General features: G+C 38.0%; 1 protein-coding gene across 1 annotated transcript; it reads left to right on the forward strand.

Annotated features, from left to right (window-relative positions):
* The first annotated feature begins 777 nt into the window (after window positions 1-777).
* On the forward strand, window positions 778-18,410 carry LOC143033702 (nucleolar protein 16). Its single transcript, XM_076199189.1, has 6 exons — window positions 778-936; window positions 13,114-13,260; window positions 14,597-14,702; window positions 15,266-15,361; window positions 17,019-17,132; window positions 18,185-18,410. Exons 2-6 carry the CDS (start codon window positions 13,142-13,144, stop codon window positions 18,335-18,337), a joined length of 588 nt encoding a protein of 195 aa, XP_076055304.1. The 5' UTR covers window positions 778-936; window positions 13,114-13,141; the 3' UTR covers window positions 18,338-18,410.
* The last annotated feature ends 2,536 nt before the right edge of the window (window positions 18,411-20,946 follow it).

The following is a 20,946-nucleotide window of genomic DNA, read 5'->3' on the forward strand; positions in this document are numbered from 1 at the left end:
ACAGGAACATAGAACATAAGAGAGGAGGAGTTTGAATGTGTTTGAGTTGATGTGCCTGAGAAGTATGATAGGGGTTACTAAGTTGGATAGAGTGAGAAACGAGGAGGTGAGGAGGAGAATTGGGGTGGAAATAGAGTTGGTAGATAGGGTTGATGAAAAAGTATTGGGATGGTTTGGACACATGGAAAGAATCAATGAAGAAAGATTAGTGAAAGAGGTGTGGAAGGTAGAGGTGGAAGAAGTGAATATGAGGGGGTGACCAAGGATGAGGTGGATGGATAGGGTTAAAGAGGAATTGGGAAGGAAAGACGAGAGAGGACAGAAGATAGGGGTGAATGGAGAATGGTTGTGTATGAATGATGATATGATGCATAAAAGGGAGTGAGTGGGGGAATGGGGTGTGAAAAATAATTTGATGCAGCCCGGAGGGATTTCTCTCCGTCTTCTCCATTTCTGCACGAGGGGGCGGAGAGGGGGGTCGCCGATTTAATGAAGCGACCTTGGTGTGGATATACTGTGTTTTCCTACACTGCTTCTGACCCAGGTCAGTGGGCGAGTTGCAGGAACCAAGAAAAGAGGGAGGTAAGGGGGTGAATGGGAATGGAGTATGTGGAGATGGAATGGGTGGGAGTGGATTTCATGACTTTGTTTTTTGGCTACCTCCACTGTAAGGGGAAAAAGCATTTGATATATGTATGTATGTTTGTTCCTATGCTGTTTTGTACCTCTCAGTGGTACATGCGTACTGGCACAATATGTACGAGAACATTTTTGTAACATCGTACGTTTGGCAACGCGATAGCTTGGTAACTTGTAAACATTCGTTAGTGCACGTGTAAATACACAAGAAAGACGAACCTTAAGGAGATATTGATATAAATAATATAACTCTGCATCTACACCAACACAGATACAGAGAGCTAGCGTTCGATTCAGGTGATAACATAATTTTGGTAGTATAAAGAATGGCATATGTGGTGTATTGGCTAGAGAAATTAACGATGCAGGTGAAGACAGAAGTCGCAGCAATTGCAATCAAATCTCGCCCATTATTTTTTCGTGATATACGTTTTTGTCCCAATTCTTAAAGTGATTCATGCAACTGTTCCATTAACTTCCATTACAGATCATTATTTATAATTTTCTGCGATAATCCCCCCCCTCCTCCACCACAACGATCTTTGGGGACATGTGGGGATTTTTTTTTTTTTTGGGGGGGGGGGCAATGGCAGAAAATAGTAATTTCATTTTAATCTAACATAGGTTACTTATGCTATTATTTTTTAGTTGTGCACACCCACGTGATATAGCATTAGAAAATTAAATAGTTTTGTAAATTATAATACATGAATGTTCAATGTAATATCAAATATGCAATTTTCTTGGTGGAAATAAATACCAAAAAACCTTGCTACAAGCAAACCTTCTAACGAATGAAGTCACTAGGATACAGTCCAGATGTCATGTTGTCATCTGTCCAGTCCAGTCACTGTCAATTAGATGATGGCTTTCACATTGTGGACCAGGTGTTCTCCAACTCCAGGTGACGTTAATAAACGCATTTAGTATTTACAAAGACAATAGGGTTTCCTTGGACTTTTTGAGAGAACATGGGGTTCTGCTGTCATCTGTTGATTGCCTGAGGTACAATATAGGTACCCCGGAATCCGCGCGCGGCGCCACTGTCGATCATGTGTTGTTTTCATGGCCAAATGTTGCGGCCCACTAGCTTTTGTTAAGTTCAATTTGAATGCTTCCCGCGCTTTGCGCATGCGCAAGATATTCAAATTACCTTGTTCTTTTGCAAGTGTAAGGCTAATTCTTGAAATAGAAACAATTTTTCAGCGACTTAAACGGAAATTTGGTTATCAAACTCGGCAACATAGTTTTCCGAGTAAAAATATTAAGGTAAGGATTGTCTAAACATAATTTTAAGTTACATAAACAAGTTTTTCAACCTATTTTCTCCCGGAATTGAGAAGCTTAATATCATTGACTTATTCGTGTTTGAGCTAAAGTCCCCGGAATTTAGCTATATCACCCATGAATCTGATGCGTCCAGTTCGTGTTTGTTGTTGTTTACACATCACCATCATGCCATGTCCATGAGAAGTGTCAAGACTAGTTACTAGTCTTGACACACACTACTACTTGACTACTTTCTACTACTAGTCTAGTCTAGTAGTAGTAGTAGAAGACTTCTACTTCTACCATGAATCTGATGCGTCCAGTTCGCGTTCGATTTTGTTTACTATTACCATTGACGACCAAAATCACACAATGACGGTTTTTGCTCAAATGCATATTTTATATATAAAAAATAGCATATGGTTGCATTATTTGACCTATTTTCTTTAAAATGTGTGATTTCCATGTAGAATGATCGAAGAGAAGTTACGTTTTTATCCTCTACAAAATTATCAACCGGCAACCAACGTCATTGTTTGGGTTTCGTCGGCGTTGGTTGCCGGCTGATAATTTTTCAGAGGATAAAAACGTAACTTCTCTTCGATCATTTTACGTGGAAATTATCCATTTTAAAGAAAATAGGTCAAATAATGCAACCATGTGCTATTTTTTATATATAAATTATGCATTTGAGCAAAAACCGTGATTGTGTGGTTTTGGTCGGCGTCGGTCGACTTCGGTCGGCGTTTAGCGACAGCTTCATGGTTGCCATGAAAAGGCAAATATGGTATGATGGAGATGTCTCACTTTGTTTTTGACATGCTCATGTGATTTGTTGATCCATAAAACCCAAGTATTCCGAATTTTAATAAAATTGGACCAGTGGTTTAGAGTTAATGTGTATTTCTTTACCAAAATCTTTACAAATTACCACCCTTAATTCTAACACTTTGTTATGGTAAAGTCGAGCCAAAAATGCGGGCTAAGAAAATAATTCAAAAAATCGTATCTCCCTTATTTTTCAAGCTATTTCAAAAATTTAAAAAGCATTTTGTTTCTAATAAAGTTGTCTTTCATATGCAACAATAATATAAAGGTTAATTTTTTTTTTTTAAATTTTGTGGGGGTACCTATACAATAATAATCAGGTCAGCATCTGTGATGACAATGACCTAGATGATTTGAAGTACCAAATTACTAAATATAGGTTAGGTAAGATAGGTTAGGTTAGAATAGACAAATTTATCCTTTAATTTCTTCAATCTCGGCATCAATCAAAACAAACATGGCATATCTTTCAACTGCCACAACTTCGTTTGTTAATAAATTGGTTTTAGCAACTTTTTTGTTATTGATTTCTGCCAAGAAAATCCATATTATATTGATGGATTATAATTTAGAAGATTAATAATTAATTTTCTATTGCTATATAACATATGTGTGCACTTCTAAAAATTTACCTTACTTTACTTACTTGGTGAAATTTTGAAGGTAGTCCTCATAGTCGTAGTGGTCCACTGCTGCAGCCATTCCTAGCATTCCTCATCTAGAGGTTCAGCTTGTCTTGCACAGAGTCTGAGGTTGCTCTGCAGTGTGCTGTGTATCCAGGCACCAGTGGTTTGTCAAGAATCATGCTCAGAAACTTATATATATATATATATATATATATATATATATATTTTTTTTAAGTTTTAATGGGGGAGTTGGTAACATCCCTTAGTTCTTGGAGTTGAGTTAAATAATATTAGACCATTGTAGGTAAAGCTCTCTGCAAGGAGGGTTTGAATTATTACTGAACCTTATGTGGGAAGTGATTATATTGTGCACTTTCATCCTGTGCAGTTGTTGAATTTGGCATGTAGTGGGATTAGGCTAGGTTCTGGCACCAATTTTTCAAGTATTTTCCACATGTATATGATTATAATGTATATGTGTTTATTATAATTTATATATGTTTCATGTCTTCTTTGTTGAGAATAAAGTTTCAATATTTTCAGGTGTTCCCAATAGTTGTAATTTGTCATGGCTGTAATCTTACCAATAAAAGACCTCTGAACTGATTCTAGTGCTTGGGTTTCAGCTTTTTTGTAAGGTGACCACAGCTGGTTACCCCTGCAATGTTTTCATGTAGATACCTGCGTGCGCATGAAGGAGGCAAAACATTGGCCATGATCTGTTATTGTGATAGCGATCATACTAACTTTACTGAACTTTCGCAATTTGTATTACATTTTTGATATAGAAAAATGTCACTCCCACCGATTTCATCCCCACATATTCCACTCCCATTCACCACCCCTCCCTCCCTCTTTTCTTAGCTCCTCCTGGATGACAAATCATCCCTGAATCTTGCCCACTGCCCTGGGTTAGAAGCAATTTAGACACAGCACATCCATAGCAAGGTTGCTTCATTTAATTGGGGATCCCCCCTCTCCATCCCCTCATGAAGAAAAAGAGAAGACAGGGAGAAATCCCCTCAGGCTGCATCAAAATATCATTCACACATATTCCCTCCCCCCATCCCTCCCTCATCCACATATTGGTAGTAGTGAGGTCAAAAAGATTGGTGATGGGCTGTGGGATGCAATTGCTGTTATCTTCATCACCACTATCAGTATCACTTCCATATGCTTGCATGTTCCTATTCATTTCAAGCCCTGCTACCTTGTTATCAACAATGACAACACCATATCCCATATGTACATCATAATTTGTCACATCAAAGCTCATAAACACTGCTGTCTGTGGATAACTTTCTTTATACATTGTCCTGTATTCAGCTTTCAGATCTATAATTTCATTTATTAATTCTGTAATCTCCTGATTTCTTAGGATATTTCTATATCTTTATTCTCTTTCCCATTCTAAACCTTTACCTATTATTCCACTTTCTTTTACAAACCCTGAAAAAGCAGTGTCTAACCTTTGATTTATTTTTGGTGTTTCAATGATGCAACATTTTTTCGGTATAACACCTAATGGTGATTCTACACTGCTTACATCCAATCTTCACTTCATTGGTTCATTATATTTATGTCTTTCTTCTTCATCATTTTCCATTTTTTGTGTTATTCATTAAGAGAAATTACTCTATTTTATCATTTCAGTCACTCGATAAACACAGTTCCCCATTGCATAAACAAAGCTAGGTGTTTACTCAGAATTTATCGAAATGTATATATGTATGTGTGTGTGTGTGTGTGTGTATATATATATATATATATATATATTATATTTTATATTTTATATATACGTATACACTATATGTGTGAATATAACTCAATAACAGGAATATATAAAAGTCAATAAATAAACATCATATATAACTAACTCAGGGTTCAGCAAACAATACAGATAATAACTTTGCTTTGAAGCCAAAACTTATGAAACATTGGACAACATTTGGATCCAAATTCCATCTTGTGCACAAGAAAGTACCTCCACATATTTCACTTGAAAACAAAGGGTCTCCTTCCTAGGGACAACTTTTCAGTAAGTCTATATTCTGTCATAGCTCAGGACTTAGGTCAATTAATTGATCTTGGGATTAGAATGGTTGGCTTCTCCAAGTTCCACTGTACTTCACATTCCTCTATCTCACAGCCAATATGGGTTTCAAATCTAATACTCACCACCTGAAATATGTTAACCAATACAAATTTTGGATTTTGCCCAATTCATAGTGGCAATTTTCAAGTTTGAACTACTTTTGAAAGTATTTAACTACTTTTGAAAGTATTTACTTTTCAATTCAGTCTTCATTTCCCCCAGTCTTTATATGAAAAAAAGGCCATACTAACCATTTTCAATGTGTCATTTAACAATTGGATATAATAAAGATAATATCATTACAGTGAGACAGAGAGAGAACAGGTTGTTTACAATATATATATATATATATATACACATATATATGTATATGTATATATATGAGAAATTTGCTATTGAGCAGCAACATCAATCTTTTTTTTTATGGCCGTTGTGCAGAGGACTCAAACCTACAGCTCTGAGGCCAAGAGGCTGCCGAGACAGTGCCTTAAACCACTTAGCTTCAGTAGTTAATTGGTTTAAGTCACCACCTGGGCAGCCTCTTGGCCGCAGAGCAGTAGGTTCCAGTCCTCTGTGCGACAGCCATAAAAATTATTATTATTATTATAATTATTATATATATATATATATAAATATATATATATATATATATATATATATATATATATATATATATATATATATATATATGTATATATTTATATATTTCTCACTGGGCAATATTTTCTTAGAAAATTAATAAACTTTTCAAATACAACTAAAATTATACTTCGCATAAAAACAAATCATTTAGGGTTCATTGAACACCCTTCTTCTGTTTTTACAATTTCCCAAATTCCTTCCCAAAGAATACCAAGAGTTGTCCATTACTGTGGTTGTTTTTATAACTTGACATTATTCATTTATTGGTTTTCTAGAATTTTGGTAATATTGCCAGACACACTAGAAAATAAGGGCGTCACTATATTATAATGGTGAGAGGGTTTTTCGCATACACATGTACCTCATTTAACGAATAAGTTACGTTCCTGGAAATTCATTTAAGCAAAAATGAGTAAAACTAATTTCATTTTCCCATTGACTCCCATTATATAAGTCAAGATACATTCTTACAAACAAAAATCACATTTTGACCCTGTCATAGAATTAGGCACAGACATATAAAGCACTGAAATTCAATGTTTGAGTGTTGCTGCTCAAAACATAAACAAACTGCCATGTAGCTGCCATGCATACATCAGAATTTTGTAATTGGTTCTTGTATTGACTGTATACATAAATTGATTTTATTTGTTGGTTGAAGATACTTTTTCATATAAATTTCTATGAAGTTATGAACAGTGCATAACTTTGAAATTTTCATTCATTTATATATATATATATATATATATATATATATATATATATATATATATATATATATTGTAACGTAATATTAGATATTACGTCATATGTGTAATTATGTTATAGAATTGTGTTCCTTTGTATTACATAACTATGTTCATATTTCTTGTCTATGTATGTATTGTAACAATGTTAAGCAGTAACGCCCGTCCACTATATGTAATCTTGCCTACGTGCGGTGAGGTGCGCACTCTTGTAGAACAAACAGACAAGCGAAATCCTGAATAGTTCGGAGCGCTCAGATTTGACAGTTACTAAATAAATAGATTGTTCAAGCGAGTCGAGGGTCCTAAAACTACCCATGTTGACGTGTTAACTTACCCTCCTCCCCTCCTTTCACTCACTCGCACACTCACCCGGAAGTATTCAGTTTCCGGTCCAATGGTATATAAGCGGTTGACACCGCTCATTCCTTGTCATTTCCCACATATTGATCTCTTGATAAAAACTAGAAGGTTTAGATTCATGAGACGATTGGTGTGAAGTGATCACCCTTTTTGCCTACATTACGTGTCTGATATACATTGCATTACTTTACTTATATTTGTACTTATTACTTATTCTGATGCATGTTCCTGATCTCTTTGTACTTAGATAGTACCATATTGCATACTTATCTTGTGTTTCTTATTTGAACGATAATTTCCATAATCGTGTAACGGTCCCATTGACCCTACTGCCCATTCTCTTTTGTGTTGATTGCCTGTAAATATTTTCCATTAATAATTTCGTTTACTAGTTTTATCGCTAGTTTAATATTCCTTTCCTGGAATCTTCTTTGTTACCTTTACTTCTAGTCTTACGAATTATCTAGGCCCTGACCAGATAGTTCAGTCCTACAGTGGCTTCTAGAAGTGCGCTGGTTCTTAAGCACTTAGACGTTATACGTAACGTCTCTTCACATACCAGCAGCCCGTAACAAAGTGGCGACCTTGCCAGGATATTGGATCAGGTATTTAACACATTCTTATAGAGATGGATGATATAGTTCAAGAATTCGTTCAAAATCCCAAGGTAAGTTTCTTAAAGAAACAAACTAAAGACACTTTGATAGAAATAGGCAAGCACTTTGGAGTAGACATTGATACAAGTTTGCGAAAGAAAAAAATACTTCAGGAACTCGTTGAAAATCTGATCGAAGATGAGATCTTATCTCCAGAAGAGATTACAGCTATACAAATTCCTTCAAATAGGTTAGAAATAGAGGCACGACTAACCGAACTTAAGATTAAGGAGATTGAATTAAAGGTCAGGAGAGTAGAAATTGAGGAGGAAGCTAAACTGAAACAAATGAAAATTGAGGCAGAACTTAAAGCTAAAGAGGAGGAAACTAAACTGAAACAAATGCAAATTGAGGCAGAATTTAGAGCTAGAGAAGAGGAAGCTAAGGTGAAACAAGTAGCTAAAGAGGAGGAAACTAAACTGAAACAAATGCAAATTGAGGCGGAATTTAGAGCTAGAGAAGAGGAAGCTAAAGCGAAACAAGTAGCTAAAGAGGAGGAAACTAAACTGAAACAAATGCAAATTGAGGCAGAATTTAAAGCTAGAGAAGACGAAACTAAAGTCAAATTGGCAGAGTTAGAATTAAAGAAGGCAGAAGTAGAAGCTAGGATTGTTGATAGACAACCCGTAGTTCAGGAAGGTCGTATAGATATTTCCAAGTATGTAAAACTTTTACCCATATTTTCAGAGGGAGAGCCAGAAATTTTCTTTCTTCAGTGGGAAAAATTGGCGCAACAGTTACAAATCCCTAAAGAAAATTGGCCATTAATCATTCAAACACAATTTAAGGGTAAGGCTCAGCAAATTTATACTTCTCTTTCAGAAGCAGAAAGCGAGTATGATAATATGAAAGCTTGTATTTTAAAAGCTTATGAACTAATACCAGAGGCCTATAGACAGAAATTCCGTAATTATAGGAAGACACCTCAGTTAACATACGTAGAAAATGCGGCTCAACAAGAGAGGTTATTCAATAGGTGGTGTTTGGCTAGTGAAACGGACACCTTAGATAGACTTAAACAGTTGATTTTGTTGGAGCAGTTTAAGAATACCTTAGAGACAGATCTTAGGATTTTTATAGATGATCATGTTCCCGAAACTTTAACTAAAGCTGCTGTATTGGCTGATGAGTTCACACTAAATCATAAACCTAAGTCAAGACAAATGGAATCCCAAAAGTCAAAGTCATATATTCCAGATTCAACAAAATACTCTGATCCTTGGGCCCCAAAGAAACGCTTTGAAAATCAGTCTAGCCCATCACATTTCAGTTACAGGTCTGATTTCAATCAATATCCTCCAAACCAACCTTGGCAAAGAATGGAAAGGTTTAAGACTAATCCCCCTGTAACTTGTTCATATTGTAAACAGGTTGGCCATCACATTTCTAATTGCAGAAAGAGACTGACACCCTCATTCTCCAATAAGACACCAACTCTTGTAAGTAATATAAAATCAGACGATTCAAAATCCTCTATTCAGGATACACTACCAAAGAAGCCGGTATTGTCAAGTAATGTAGAACCCCCCTCATCAGATCATGATCCTTGTTTCAAACCATTTGTATCTTCAGGAACTATATCTCATAGTAGTAGTTCACAACAATATCCTATTTCCATACTCCGAGACACAGGAGCAAAGCAAAGTCTGATTTTAAATTCTGTCTTGCAGAATCTGGGTGAGTCATATACAGGTTATGATATATTGATAGAAGGAGTTGGAGGAATTATAAAATGTCCATTACATAATGTTTTCTTGCGGTCTGATTTAACAACCGGAATGGTTAAAGTAGCAGTAGTAGACTCTCTTCCCATAGTAGGAATATCCTTATTGTTGGCCAATGACATCGCTGGAAGCAAAGTCATTTCTCCCTTAATAACAAATAACCCTAAGACCTCAGTAGAACCTTCAGATAACTTACAGTTGTTTCCCGCTTGTGCTGTAACCAGATCTCAGTACAGGAAATCTGAAGAGGAGACCTATAATTTAGAATCCCTATTCTCCCAAACTGACCCATCTTCTTCTTCACCAGTTTCTCTATCTAGAGCAGAATTAATCAAAGAACAGAAGTCAGATCATTCTCTTAAAAATTTGTACGAGATTGTTTCTTCTCCAGAAGTTGAAAATATGTCACGAGGTTTCTATATAGAAAACGGAGTCCTAATGCGAAAATGGAGAGCATCCACCGCAACCGCTGACCAGCCATGGCAAGTAAGGAATCAAATAGTCCTCCCTCTTGGTTTCAGGAATAATGTTTTAAGATTGGCTCATGATACTCCCTTAGCAGGTCACTTAGGGGTAAGAAAGACCTTGTTCAACATAACCCAACATTTCCATTGGCCCACGGTTGTCAAAGATGTTGCCCAATATTGTAAAACATGTCATACATGTCAACTTGTAGGTAAGCCCAACCAGAAAATTGTAGAAGCTCCACTCCATCCCATTCCTGTAATGGAAGAGCCATTTAAAAAAGTTCTTATTGATTGTGTAGGACCTTTACCTCCTTCAAGTAAAGGAAATCAGTACATTCTCACAATCATGTGTATGAGCACTCGTTTTCCAGAAGCCATTCCTTTGAAAAATATTAAAGCTCAAAATATAATCAGAGAAATGTTGAAATATTTCACTATGGTAGGATTTCCCAAGAACATTCAAAGTGATCAAGGAAGTAATTTTCTTTCCAACAAGTTTAGAGAAACTCTTGTAACACTAGGTATAAATCATGTAACTTCCTCCGCCTATCATCCTCAATCACAAGGTGCTCTAGAGCGCTTTCACCAAACGCTCAAGACAATGTTAAGAATCTTCTGTGCTGAGAACACTCGAAATTGGGAAGACGGACTCCCCTTTTTGTTGTTCGCCACCCGAACAACAATTCAAGAAAGCCTTGGATTCAGCCCGTCAGAATTAGTCTTCGGTCATGAAGTCCGTGGTCCCCTAAAGATACTTCATGAACAATGGATGAAAGAAGAACCACCTGTTCCTTCTTTGAAATACGTGTCCCAGGTCACCGAGAAGTTGTTAGAAGCTTGGAAGTTGGCAAGAGAGAACTTGACGAATGCTCAACGAGTAATGAAAGGTCGGTATGATAAAAATTCTAAACTTAGAACTTTCTCTCCAGGAGATCAAGTGTTACTTTATCTTCCCATACCAGGAGATCCATTGCAGGCTAAATACAAAGGACCCTATGAAGTCTTGTCCAGAGCCAGTGATCTCAACTACATAATCAAAACTCCAGACAGAAGAAAGAGTTCCCGTCTCTGTCACATAAATACCTTAAAACCTTATCATTCCAGAGATCCAATTCCAGCTTGCAGCTCTACCACAATAGAATCGGAAGAGCCTCCTGATAACCTGCCTAATCCTCCTGAGATTCCCTTGGAAAACTCTCAGATACTACAAAATCTTCAGATAAAAGTAGGACACTTATCTGAGAAACAAGATGTAGCAGAACCATTGACTGACCTGTTGAGAAAAGACCACGACTTCGTGTGGACGCCTACCTGTGAGACGGCCTTCAAAAACCTGAAGTCCCTTCTCACTAACGCACCAGTTCTAAGGGCACCCGATTTCCAACGACCCTTTCTTCTGCAAGTCGACGCCAGCGACACCGGTATCGGTGCCGCCCTCTTGCAAGAACACAATGAAGTTCTTCACGCTATCGCCTACTACAGCAAGAAGCTGTCCCCTGCGCAGAAGAACTACTCAACAATTGAGAAGGAGACGCTCGCTTTGGTCCAGGCCCTTATCCACTTCGAAGTCTACCTGGGTTCCTCAACTACCATTCAAGTATATTCGGATCACAACCCCTTGAAGTTCCTACAGACTATGAAAAACAAGAATCCGAGACTTACACGTTGGAGTTTATTTCTCCAACCCTTTAATCTAACTATTCATCATATAAAAGGCGTCTTTAATGTTTTAGCCGACGTCCTTTCTAGAACATAGCTTTTCAACAGAAAGTGAAAAGCTTTCCCAAACGGTGGAGGTGTAACGTAATATTAGATATTACGTCATATGTGTAATTATGTTATAGAATTGTGTTCCTTTGTATTACATAACTATGTTCATATTTCTTGTCTATGTATGTATTATAACAATGTTAAGCAGTAACGCCCGTCCACTATATGTAATCTTGCCTACGTGCGGTGAGGTGCGCACTCTTGTAGAACAAACAGACAAGCGAAATCCTGAATAGTTCGGAGCGCTCAGATTTGACAGTTACTAAATAAATAGATTGTTCAAGCGAGTCGAGGGTCCTAAAACTACCCATGTTGACGTGTTAACTTACCCTCCTCCCCTCCTTTCACTCACTCGCACACTCACCCGGAAGTATTCAGTTTCCGGTCCAATGGTATATAAGCGGTTGACACCGCTCATTCCTTGTCATATTCCCACATATTGATCTCTTGATAAAAACTAGAAGGTTTAGATTCATGAGACGATTGGTGTGAAGTGATCACCCTTTTTTGCCTACATTACGTGTCTGATATACATTGCATTACTTTACTTATATTTGTACTTATTACTTATTCTGATGCATGTTCCTGATCTCTTTGTACTTAGATAGTACCATATTGCATACTTATCTTGTGTTTCTTATTTGAACGATAATTTCCATAATCGTGTAACGGTCCCATTGACCCTACTGCCCATTCTCTTTTGTGTTGATTGCCTGTAAATATTTTCCATTAATAATTTCGTTTACTAGTTTTATCGCTAGTTTAATATTCCTTTCCTGGAATCTTCTTTGTTACCTTTACTTCTAGTCTTACGAATTATCTAGGCCCTGACCAGATAGTTCAGTCCTACAGTGGCTTCTAGAAGTGCGCTGGTTCTTAAGCACTTAGACGTTATACGTAACGTCTCTTCACATACCAGCAGCCCGTAACAATATGTATATATATATATATATATGTATATATATATATATATATATATATATATATATATATATATTACTGAAATTTCGTTAAATGAGGGATGAGTGTATGAAGTGTAGTCTCCACAAAAATGAAAAATCTTCAGAATGTATGTAGTCAGGAATTGATTTTAACTAGTTCATTTGGATGTGTAAATTATATGTAGTTGAGTTGTACATCTAGGTAGGCAAAATTATGCATCAAAATTCTTCATTGGATTGGATGTGATTAAGGTTGGTGAGAGTATACATTCAAATTATTGTTGCATCATGTGTGATCATCCTAGTGTAAAAACCTGAGATTATTAACACATCTTTTAAATCCCCAGAGACAGCAACCTCTGATACAAAATCAAGATGGGTCGCCCATGCAGTGTGAAGAGACGGAAACAAAAGAAGGGCAAATTTGGTTATCATATCAATAGAAGAAGTCTAAATAAAGGAATGAAGAGTAAGGTAGCAGCTAACATCAATTGGTAAGATGGATGGAATCATTGCCTCTTAACTTGTTTACTATTGTGACCTTCTGTACAGATTTTATTTCTGACTTTTTATTCAGTTGTGGAAATGTTACTGCAGCAAATGTAGTTTAAGATAATTTTGACCAATGCTATGACATGCAACAGGTTTTGTTATAGTTAATACCACTTTTCTCTTGAGCAGAAAGACTGTCACAGTAGCAAAGGAGTTTTTGTAAAGTGTATAGAATATACACTTTAAGTTGGGGTGGGTGGAGGTGGGGTGATGGAATGTACGGACAAGGGGAGAGGATGGCAGCAATTAGGGGAGAGAGGAAGGAGGAAGTGGATGGCTCTGGGTACTTGGGGTTGCATGTGGCAGGAGGGGGAGGAGTAGGGCTAGAGGTGAGTTGTAGATTGAGGGAAGTGGATGGGTGTCTTGAGGGATTGGGAAGTATAGTGAGAGGTAGGCATTTGGGATTGGATGCAGGGAGGGGGCTGTATGAAGGGATGATTGTGCCAATGGCATTGTATGGGGCAGACAATGAATTTGGGAGGGGCAGAAAGGGGGAGTTTGCGTGAGTTGTCTGAGAGGTGTGATGGGGGTTGCAGGGCTGAATGGAATGGGGAACAGGGAGGGGAGAGGAGCAGGGGTGGGGTGAGAGATGGGAGATGGGGTTGATGAAAAAGTATTGGGATGGTTTGTACATATGGAAAGAGTGAGTGAAGGAAAACTGGTAAGGGAGGTGTGGAAGGCAGGTGGATGTAGTGAGCATGGGGTTTGATGGAAGATGAGATGGATGGATGGGGTGAAGGGGGTCATTGAGCAGGGGGAATGTCTGTTGAACAAGGAGGAGAGAAGGCAGGAGATAAGGGTGAGTGGAGAATGGCTGTGTATAGATGATACTGTGATGCAAGGAGGGGAGTGGGTGGGGGATGGGTGATGTTTTGATGCAATCCAAAGGGGTTTCTCCCCATCTTCCAATTTTCTGAGTGAGGAGAATGAGAGGGGAGGGTTGCTGATTGAGTGAAGCAGCCTTGCTGTGAATGTACTGTGTCTTGCTGCATTGCTTCTGACTCTGGGCAGTGGGCAAGATGCGGGGATGACCCATCATCCATGAGGAGTTGAGATGGGATGGAAGGGAATGGTGTTGGATGGGAGTGGAATGGGTAGGGGTGAAATGGGTGGGAGTGGGTATATGTCTTGAGTTTGGCAACCTCCCTTGTATATGGACTGTATAGAATATAGAATTTTTTGTAATATTTGATACTTGTATGTACATATATATGTGTGTGTGTATGTATATATATATGTATATATATATTAATTTTCTTTCTTCCTTTCTTTTTTCAGTGACCCAGTGCGTAATGCGTGGGACAAGACTATGCCAGCACAAAAGAACCTCAATAATATGGGTCTTGTCTACTCTCTCAAGGAACTGAAACCTAAATCTACAGCGGTTAGTTTTTCTTTTGCAGAGTATGTGTGTGTGTGTGTATATGTCAAGAGTTTTTATGAGAGTAGTAGAGCATGTGTCAGGATTAGAAATGGAGAGAATGAGTGGTTCAAGGTAAAGGTGGGACTTCGTCAGGGATGTGTTATGTCACCCTGGCTGTTCAACTTATACATGGATGGGTGGTGCGAGAGGTAAATGCAAAGGTAGTGGGTCAGGGATTGGAGATGGTTAAAGAAAATGGAGAAAAGTGGGAGGTGAGCCAGTTGTTATTTATGGATGACACTGCTCTTGTAGCAGGATCAGAAGAGGGATTGAGGAAGTTGGTGACAGAGTTTGGGAGAGTGTGTGAAAGAAGAAAGTTAAAGGTAAGTGTGGGTAAAAATAAGGTGATGAGATGTACAAGGGGTGAAAGTAGCTGTAGACTGGAAGTGAGCATTAAGGAAAAAGCCCTTGGTATATGTATGATGTATCATTGCCTAAAGTTTACACTGTTTGGTCAGGAATGGGGTCATGAAATTAGAGAACATTTAAAATGGATATGTTGGCAGTATTGTTTTCTATTTCAGAAGCAGATAGAATCAAGTAATTTACATGAACAGCCATCAGAGGAGACAGCAAAGAAAAATAAATGCAAAAACAAAGCAGCCCCAAGTAATGAAGTGGTAAGTTTATTTTTATTTATCTATTTTATTTAGTTCTTATTTATATATATATATATATATATATATATATATATATGTATATATATATATATATATATATGTATATATATATATGTATATATATATATATATATATATATATATATATATATATAATATATATATATATATATATATATATATATATATGGAGGTGAGGTGGCAAAATGAAACTTTAAGGCTAGAGTATGGAGCTTTATTCAGAACCAGACATTTCGACCTCTTGGGCCTTCCTCAGTGGACTGTATTCAGTCCACTGAGGAAGGCCCAAGAGATCGAAACGTCTGGTTCTGAATAAAGCTCCATACAGCCTTAACGTTTCATTTTGCCACCTCACCTCCATATTTGTCTGTGTTTAAATATATATATATATATATATATCTGTGTGTGTGTGTGTGTATTTAGTTGTATTTACCTAGTAGTACACGGAAAGGGAGCTGTGCTCATAGTGACCTGTCTTTGTGTCTCTCAGTATCTAGTTTGTTTTTAAGTTCTTGTATGGTTTTTGCACATTCTATTTTTTTTGTCCAATTTGTTCCAGATATCTATCACTCTGAGGAAAACTATTCTTTTTTCAGATCTTTTCTATAACTATCCTTTTTGAGTTTCTTTTCGTGTCCTCTTGTTTTTCTTTTATCCCACTTTAATAAATCTTCTCTATCAAGGACTTCCATACCTTTCATGATTCTGTAAATGGCCAGTAGGTCTTCTCTTTCTCTTCTTTGTTCCAGGGTTGTTAGTTCCAGTTTGGACAATCTTTGTTTGTATGTCAATTTTTAAATTGTTGGTCTTTGTATTCTTTCTAATTTCTTTATATTCTTTTTTGTGTTAGATGTCCATAGTGTCACAATGTACTCCAATCTTGGTCTTATCAGTGTGATTAATATTTTCTTTATACCATTTCCTCATCCATGTAGTTAAAGGCCACCTTTATTATTCTTAGTAAATTGTAGGTTTCTCCGACTATTTTGTTTATGTGCTTGTCTGGTGACATGTCTTTGCTAATAATTGCTCCTAGGTCCTTTTCTGAGCTAACTTTATTTACTTCTTTTGTACCAACCTTATGTTGCCCTGATATTCTATTCTTACTTTTTCCAAACTCCATTATACTGCATTTCTTGACATTGAAGGTCACATAATACAAGCACAACCAATTGATTTTTAATGAGAAAACTACACCAACACCATTCTAATCAGACATGTAGAACAACCTATCAACGGCTCCTTGTAATATGTCCATATTAAAACACATATACAGATCACAAAACAACTATTCCAAAACAGACACTCAAACTCCTCACTCCACCTAACCAAGAGATCCCTCCCACAACAAACAAAAACCACACTGGCATGACTGACCAGTCCACCAGCTTCAAAACAGCATCAGCACAGAATAGACCTGGCCACAGATTCAAGTTGACCCAGATGGAATCATCACACAGAAGACAAACACCTCATCCTACATTGCTTTACTCTGGCCTTACCCAGACAACAACATCTCAAAAGACTTGTGGGCCAATCAGAAGGCTGTTGTTCTTTTCCTGGGAGCTTTGACCCTCACACAAGAGAGACCTGAAGTAGCAGATTGACTGATTGAATTCCTTTTCATCCTTTACAGATTGATACACTAGAAAAACAAGCAGTAAAGAAAAGAGTGAACACATTCCGTTTCCCCAAAGAATATGTACGTTTGATTCACTACTTCATGGACAAATATGGAGAAGACTTTAAGGTAGGGTGAGGAACTGTAACTTAGTTTTTCTTGGAGGTAATCAGAGAGGAAGACCAAGAATGAGATGGATTGCTGGGGTTAAGGAGTGCTTGGGTGCATGAGGAATGTCTGTGGAGCAGGGTAGAGAGTGCAAAAAATAGAAGTGAATGGAGGAAGATTGTGACAAGGCAGGATATAGGGGTGAGTGGAGAATGGCTGTGTATATATGATGCTGTGATGCTAGAAAGGGAGAGGGCAGAGGATGGGAGTGGGGAGTGGTTATGTATGAATATTCTTATGCAGCCTGAAGGGATATCTCCCCGTCTTTTCATTTTCTGCATGAGATGACAGAGAGAGGGAGTCAGTGATTAAATGAAGTGGCCCTGCTGTGGATTTATTGTGTCATGCCACATTGCTTCTGAGTCAGGGCAGTGGGCTGGATACAGGGATGACATGTCATCCATTAGGGGCTAAGATGGGAGGAAGGAATGGGAGTGGGTATATGTCTTTTGGCATAGCTGCCTTCCTTGTTAGGGGGAAAAAGCCCTTGTTATAGAGATAAATTGACAGACATTTATTTGATTCATTCAATCAACCCATTGCCCCTGGTTTCTTGTGCAAAAGACTTGCAACCTTCAGGTATGCAGCAACAGCCTCTGGGCGGGTCCACAACATACCCAGGAAAGATATATTGTGTTTTTGTTTAGGGATTGTTAGTGTGGGGCATTGTAGTATGAAGTAGCTTGTGTCTTTTGTGTAGTTACATCTGGGTCAGTTTGAATCTATGGCTAGGCCTATATTTTGTTGGCCATAGGCTACTTCATACTACAGTGCCCCACAATAACATTCCCAAGACAAGAACACTTTTTTCTATGAATAAAAAGCTGAGCTACTCAACCTGTTACTTTACAAAAATTTCACTGTTCTGCCAGGTATTTCCTTAACTTAACTCACATTTAGCCATTCTTAACAGTTCTATTTCCCCCTATCTTCAACCTTGATTTTATTCTATTAACAGTCTTCTTTATTTGAGACATGTTAAATATAAGTTAAGAGTAATCTGTATTTTGCAGGCAATGTCAAAGGACCCCAAAAATTATTATCAGGAGACACCAAAACAAATAGAAAACATGATAAAGAAGTTCAAGAGCATACCTGAACAGTATGCAACCTACTTGAGAGAGAGAGGACTTTTGAATAAAAAATTGATCAAAAGTCAGAGTTGACATAGTTATAGTTTGTTTATGGTAACTGATGTGTAGAAGAAAAATAATGCAATAAAAATAAGTATAAATGCAAGAGATTTTTACTACCCTCATATATATATATATATGTAGGATTGAGAACTAATGGAAAATATCTAGATGCCTCCTGGATGGATGGGGTGAAAGAGACTTTGAACAAGAAGGAAATGTCTGTTGAACAAGGAAGGGAGAAGGCGGGGATAGGGGTGAGTGGAGAATGGCTACGTCTAGATGATACTTTGACACAGCATGGTACCATTCCCTCTCACTGGAAAAAGGGTTTGGTCTTCCCTATCTGGGAGTGGAAAGGGGACTGGCAGGACTGCAACAACTACCATGATATTACACTGCTCAGTGTGCGAGGTAATGTGCTTGCCCATATATTACTTCCATAGGTTCATTTACATCTGCTAAAGTTTCAGAAGCCTGGACAGTCTGGGTTCACACCAGGTAAGTCAACAACTGATTGGATCCTAGTACTTCATATTCTTGAGGAGCACTGATGTGAGTTCCAACAGGAGTTTCTTGTAGCTTGAGTTGATCGCAACAAGGTTTTTGACTTGGTGCATCATGGAGTACTCTGGGATCTGCATGTCCATAGGATTCCTGCAAGGATTACTGACTTGATATCTTGCTTATACTCTGGGACAGAATGCTGGAAAGTATGGAGGAGGCTTGCCCTTTTTTTTCTCTCTCTCCTGTTAATTCAGGAATGAGGCAAGTATATGTCCTCATCCCAACACCTCTCAACACCTGCATGGACTGGGTATTGGACAGAGTTGTCAATCAGTACTATTGCTGATGATGCTCTTCTTCTCACGAAATTGTTGAAGGTCCTAGTTGGAGCGCTTGAGCCACTGTACAGGGAGATGAGAGCACTTGGATTTGAGGTCTCCTGGACCAAGACCAAGGTTCAGGAGTTTGAGGGCTTACTGGATGACACAGTTCAGTCTGTCCATGCATGCAGTGAAGACATTAGATCTTGGAAAGCTTCACATATCTTGGTAGTGTAGTGCATAACAGTGGTGGGTCATGTCAGGAAGTACTTTGAAGGATTGGCATTGCCCATGGTGTTATGAATTCTCTCAACCAGAGTATATGGCACTGTTGTTATTTATGTAGGACTAAAATTTGAATCTTCAAGACACTTGTGCTCCCTGTCTTACTGTACAACTGTCAGACATGGACATTAAATGTTGACTTGAAGAGGCATCACAATGTCTTTGGTACTGTCTTCAGAGAATCATGGGATATTGCTAGAATGACTTTCTATTAAACCAGAGAATATACTGTGAGACTCTGTTTAAGCTAGTTACCAGCATAATTCATGAACATCAACTCCAGGTATAAGGGTATATGGCATGTTTCCCTGATGTTGATCCTACTTACAGGGCAGTCTCCACAAGAGATAATCCTTGATGGAGTAAATGAAAGGGGATGCCCACAGAATTCATGGCTGGGGCAAGTTGATGGAACCTGTTGAGAGCTGTTTGAAGTGGGAAGAGAGGATGGCTGCATGGGAGTTTGCTTGGAGAGAGCATGGAGATTGGCACCAGTGTGCGAGTGAAGCAACACACTCCCTATTGTATGCCCCCAGTCAATGATGTACCAGGTCTTATTACCATGTCTCAAGGTAGGGTTCATCCACGAGGCTCAGGTCGGGATCATGGTGGAATTTCCACCACCCATGTTTCTCCTTCCTTGGCTTCTGTTGAACCAGATACTGTTGAGCCAGCTGTTGTAATGCCTATGTCAGGGCCACCTAATTTATTTAGTTCTTCCAAACTTACAGGACCAGTTAATTCACTATACTCTAAAATTTTATGATACTGTTCCACGTGGTACCTGTAATTTCTCTGCTCATGATGATGCCATAAGTGACAGATACAACATGCAGTGGTTGGTTTCACCCTATGAATCATTGCTGATACAACTAGAAGACGAGGGTATACTGTTTGTTTGCAGTGTCGGTTTAATGAATGAAATGACAGTGACAAGGTTGCAAGTCACTGTGACCTACCTGAGGTTCTCAAACAAATCATTTAGATAGTATTTGCACTGTTCAATACTGTTGGAATGGAAAATTTCCATAATTCTGTGAGTACCCTGGTGCAGTCAACCCATAAACCTACCTCTGCTCCTCCTTCTATCCCAAGCTATGACAATCTCAGGATGACCACCAGATAGGAGGTAAGGGAGACAAGGGAGCATGAATGTAGATGTAACTCAGTTATTATCAGACAATTACCTAATCTCACCCCTGATTTGGCAGTTATCAGATTCAAAGAAGTATCTCATTTTCTTCTTACAAATGGAGGTATGGATTAGCAGCTTAAGAGTGACTTGACATACCAACAATGAGAAGAACTATTTCAAAGACATGTAGTAGTGTTGCAGATACACCTCCTAATAAAAATCAAGTGAATCAACCAAGAAATAGTGCTATCCCTACTACCAATACTCATGCATCCACCTCCATTGTAACTGATCCTGGTTGTGGCACAACTGTGAATAGTGCTCTGGGCACCACTATGTCGCCAGTCCCATGGACTGTCTTTTTAATCCAAGTCAGTTTTTAAAAATGAATGTTG

This window comes from Oratosquilla oratoria, chromosome 2 (genome assembly GCF_046742065.1).
Source record: "Oratosquilla oratoria isolate Oo_2021 chromosome 2, ASM4674206v1, whole genome shotgun sequence".
NCBI lineage: Eukaryota > Metazoa > Arthropoda > Malacostraca > Stomatopoda > Squillidae > Oratosquilla > Oratosquilla oratoria.

Bases quoted from the DNA above. Each gene is read 5' to 3' on its own strand.
- LOC143033702 (XM_076199189.1), top strand. From the start codon at position 13,142: ATGGGTCGCCCATGCAGTGTGAAGAGACGGAAACAAAAGAAGGGCAAA. The intron at 13,261-14,596 runs GTAAGATGGATG...TTCTTTTTTCAG, and splicing joins GTAGCAGCTAACATCAATTG to TGACCCAGTGCGTAATGCGT. The intron at 17,133-18,184 runs GTAGGGTGAGGA...TGTATTTTGCAG, and splicing joins AATATGGAGAAGACTTTAAG to GCAATGTCAAAGGACCCCAA.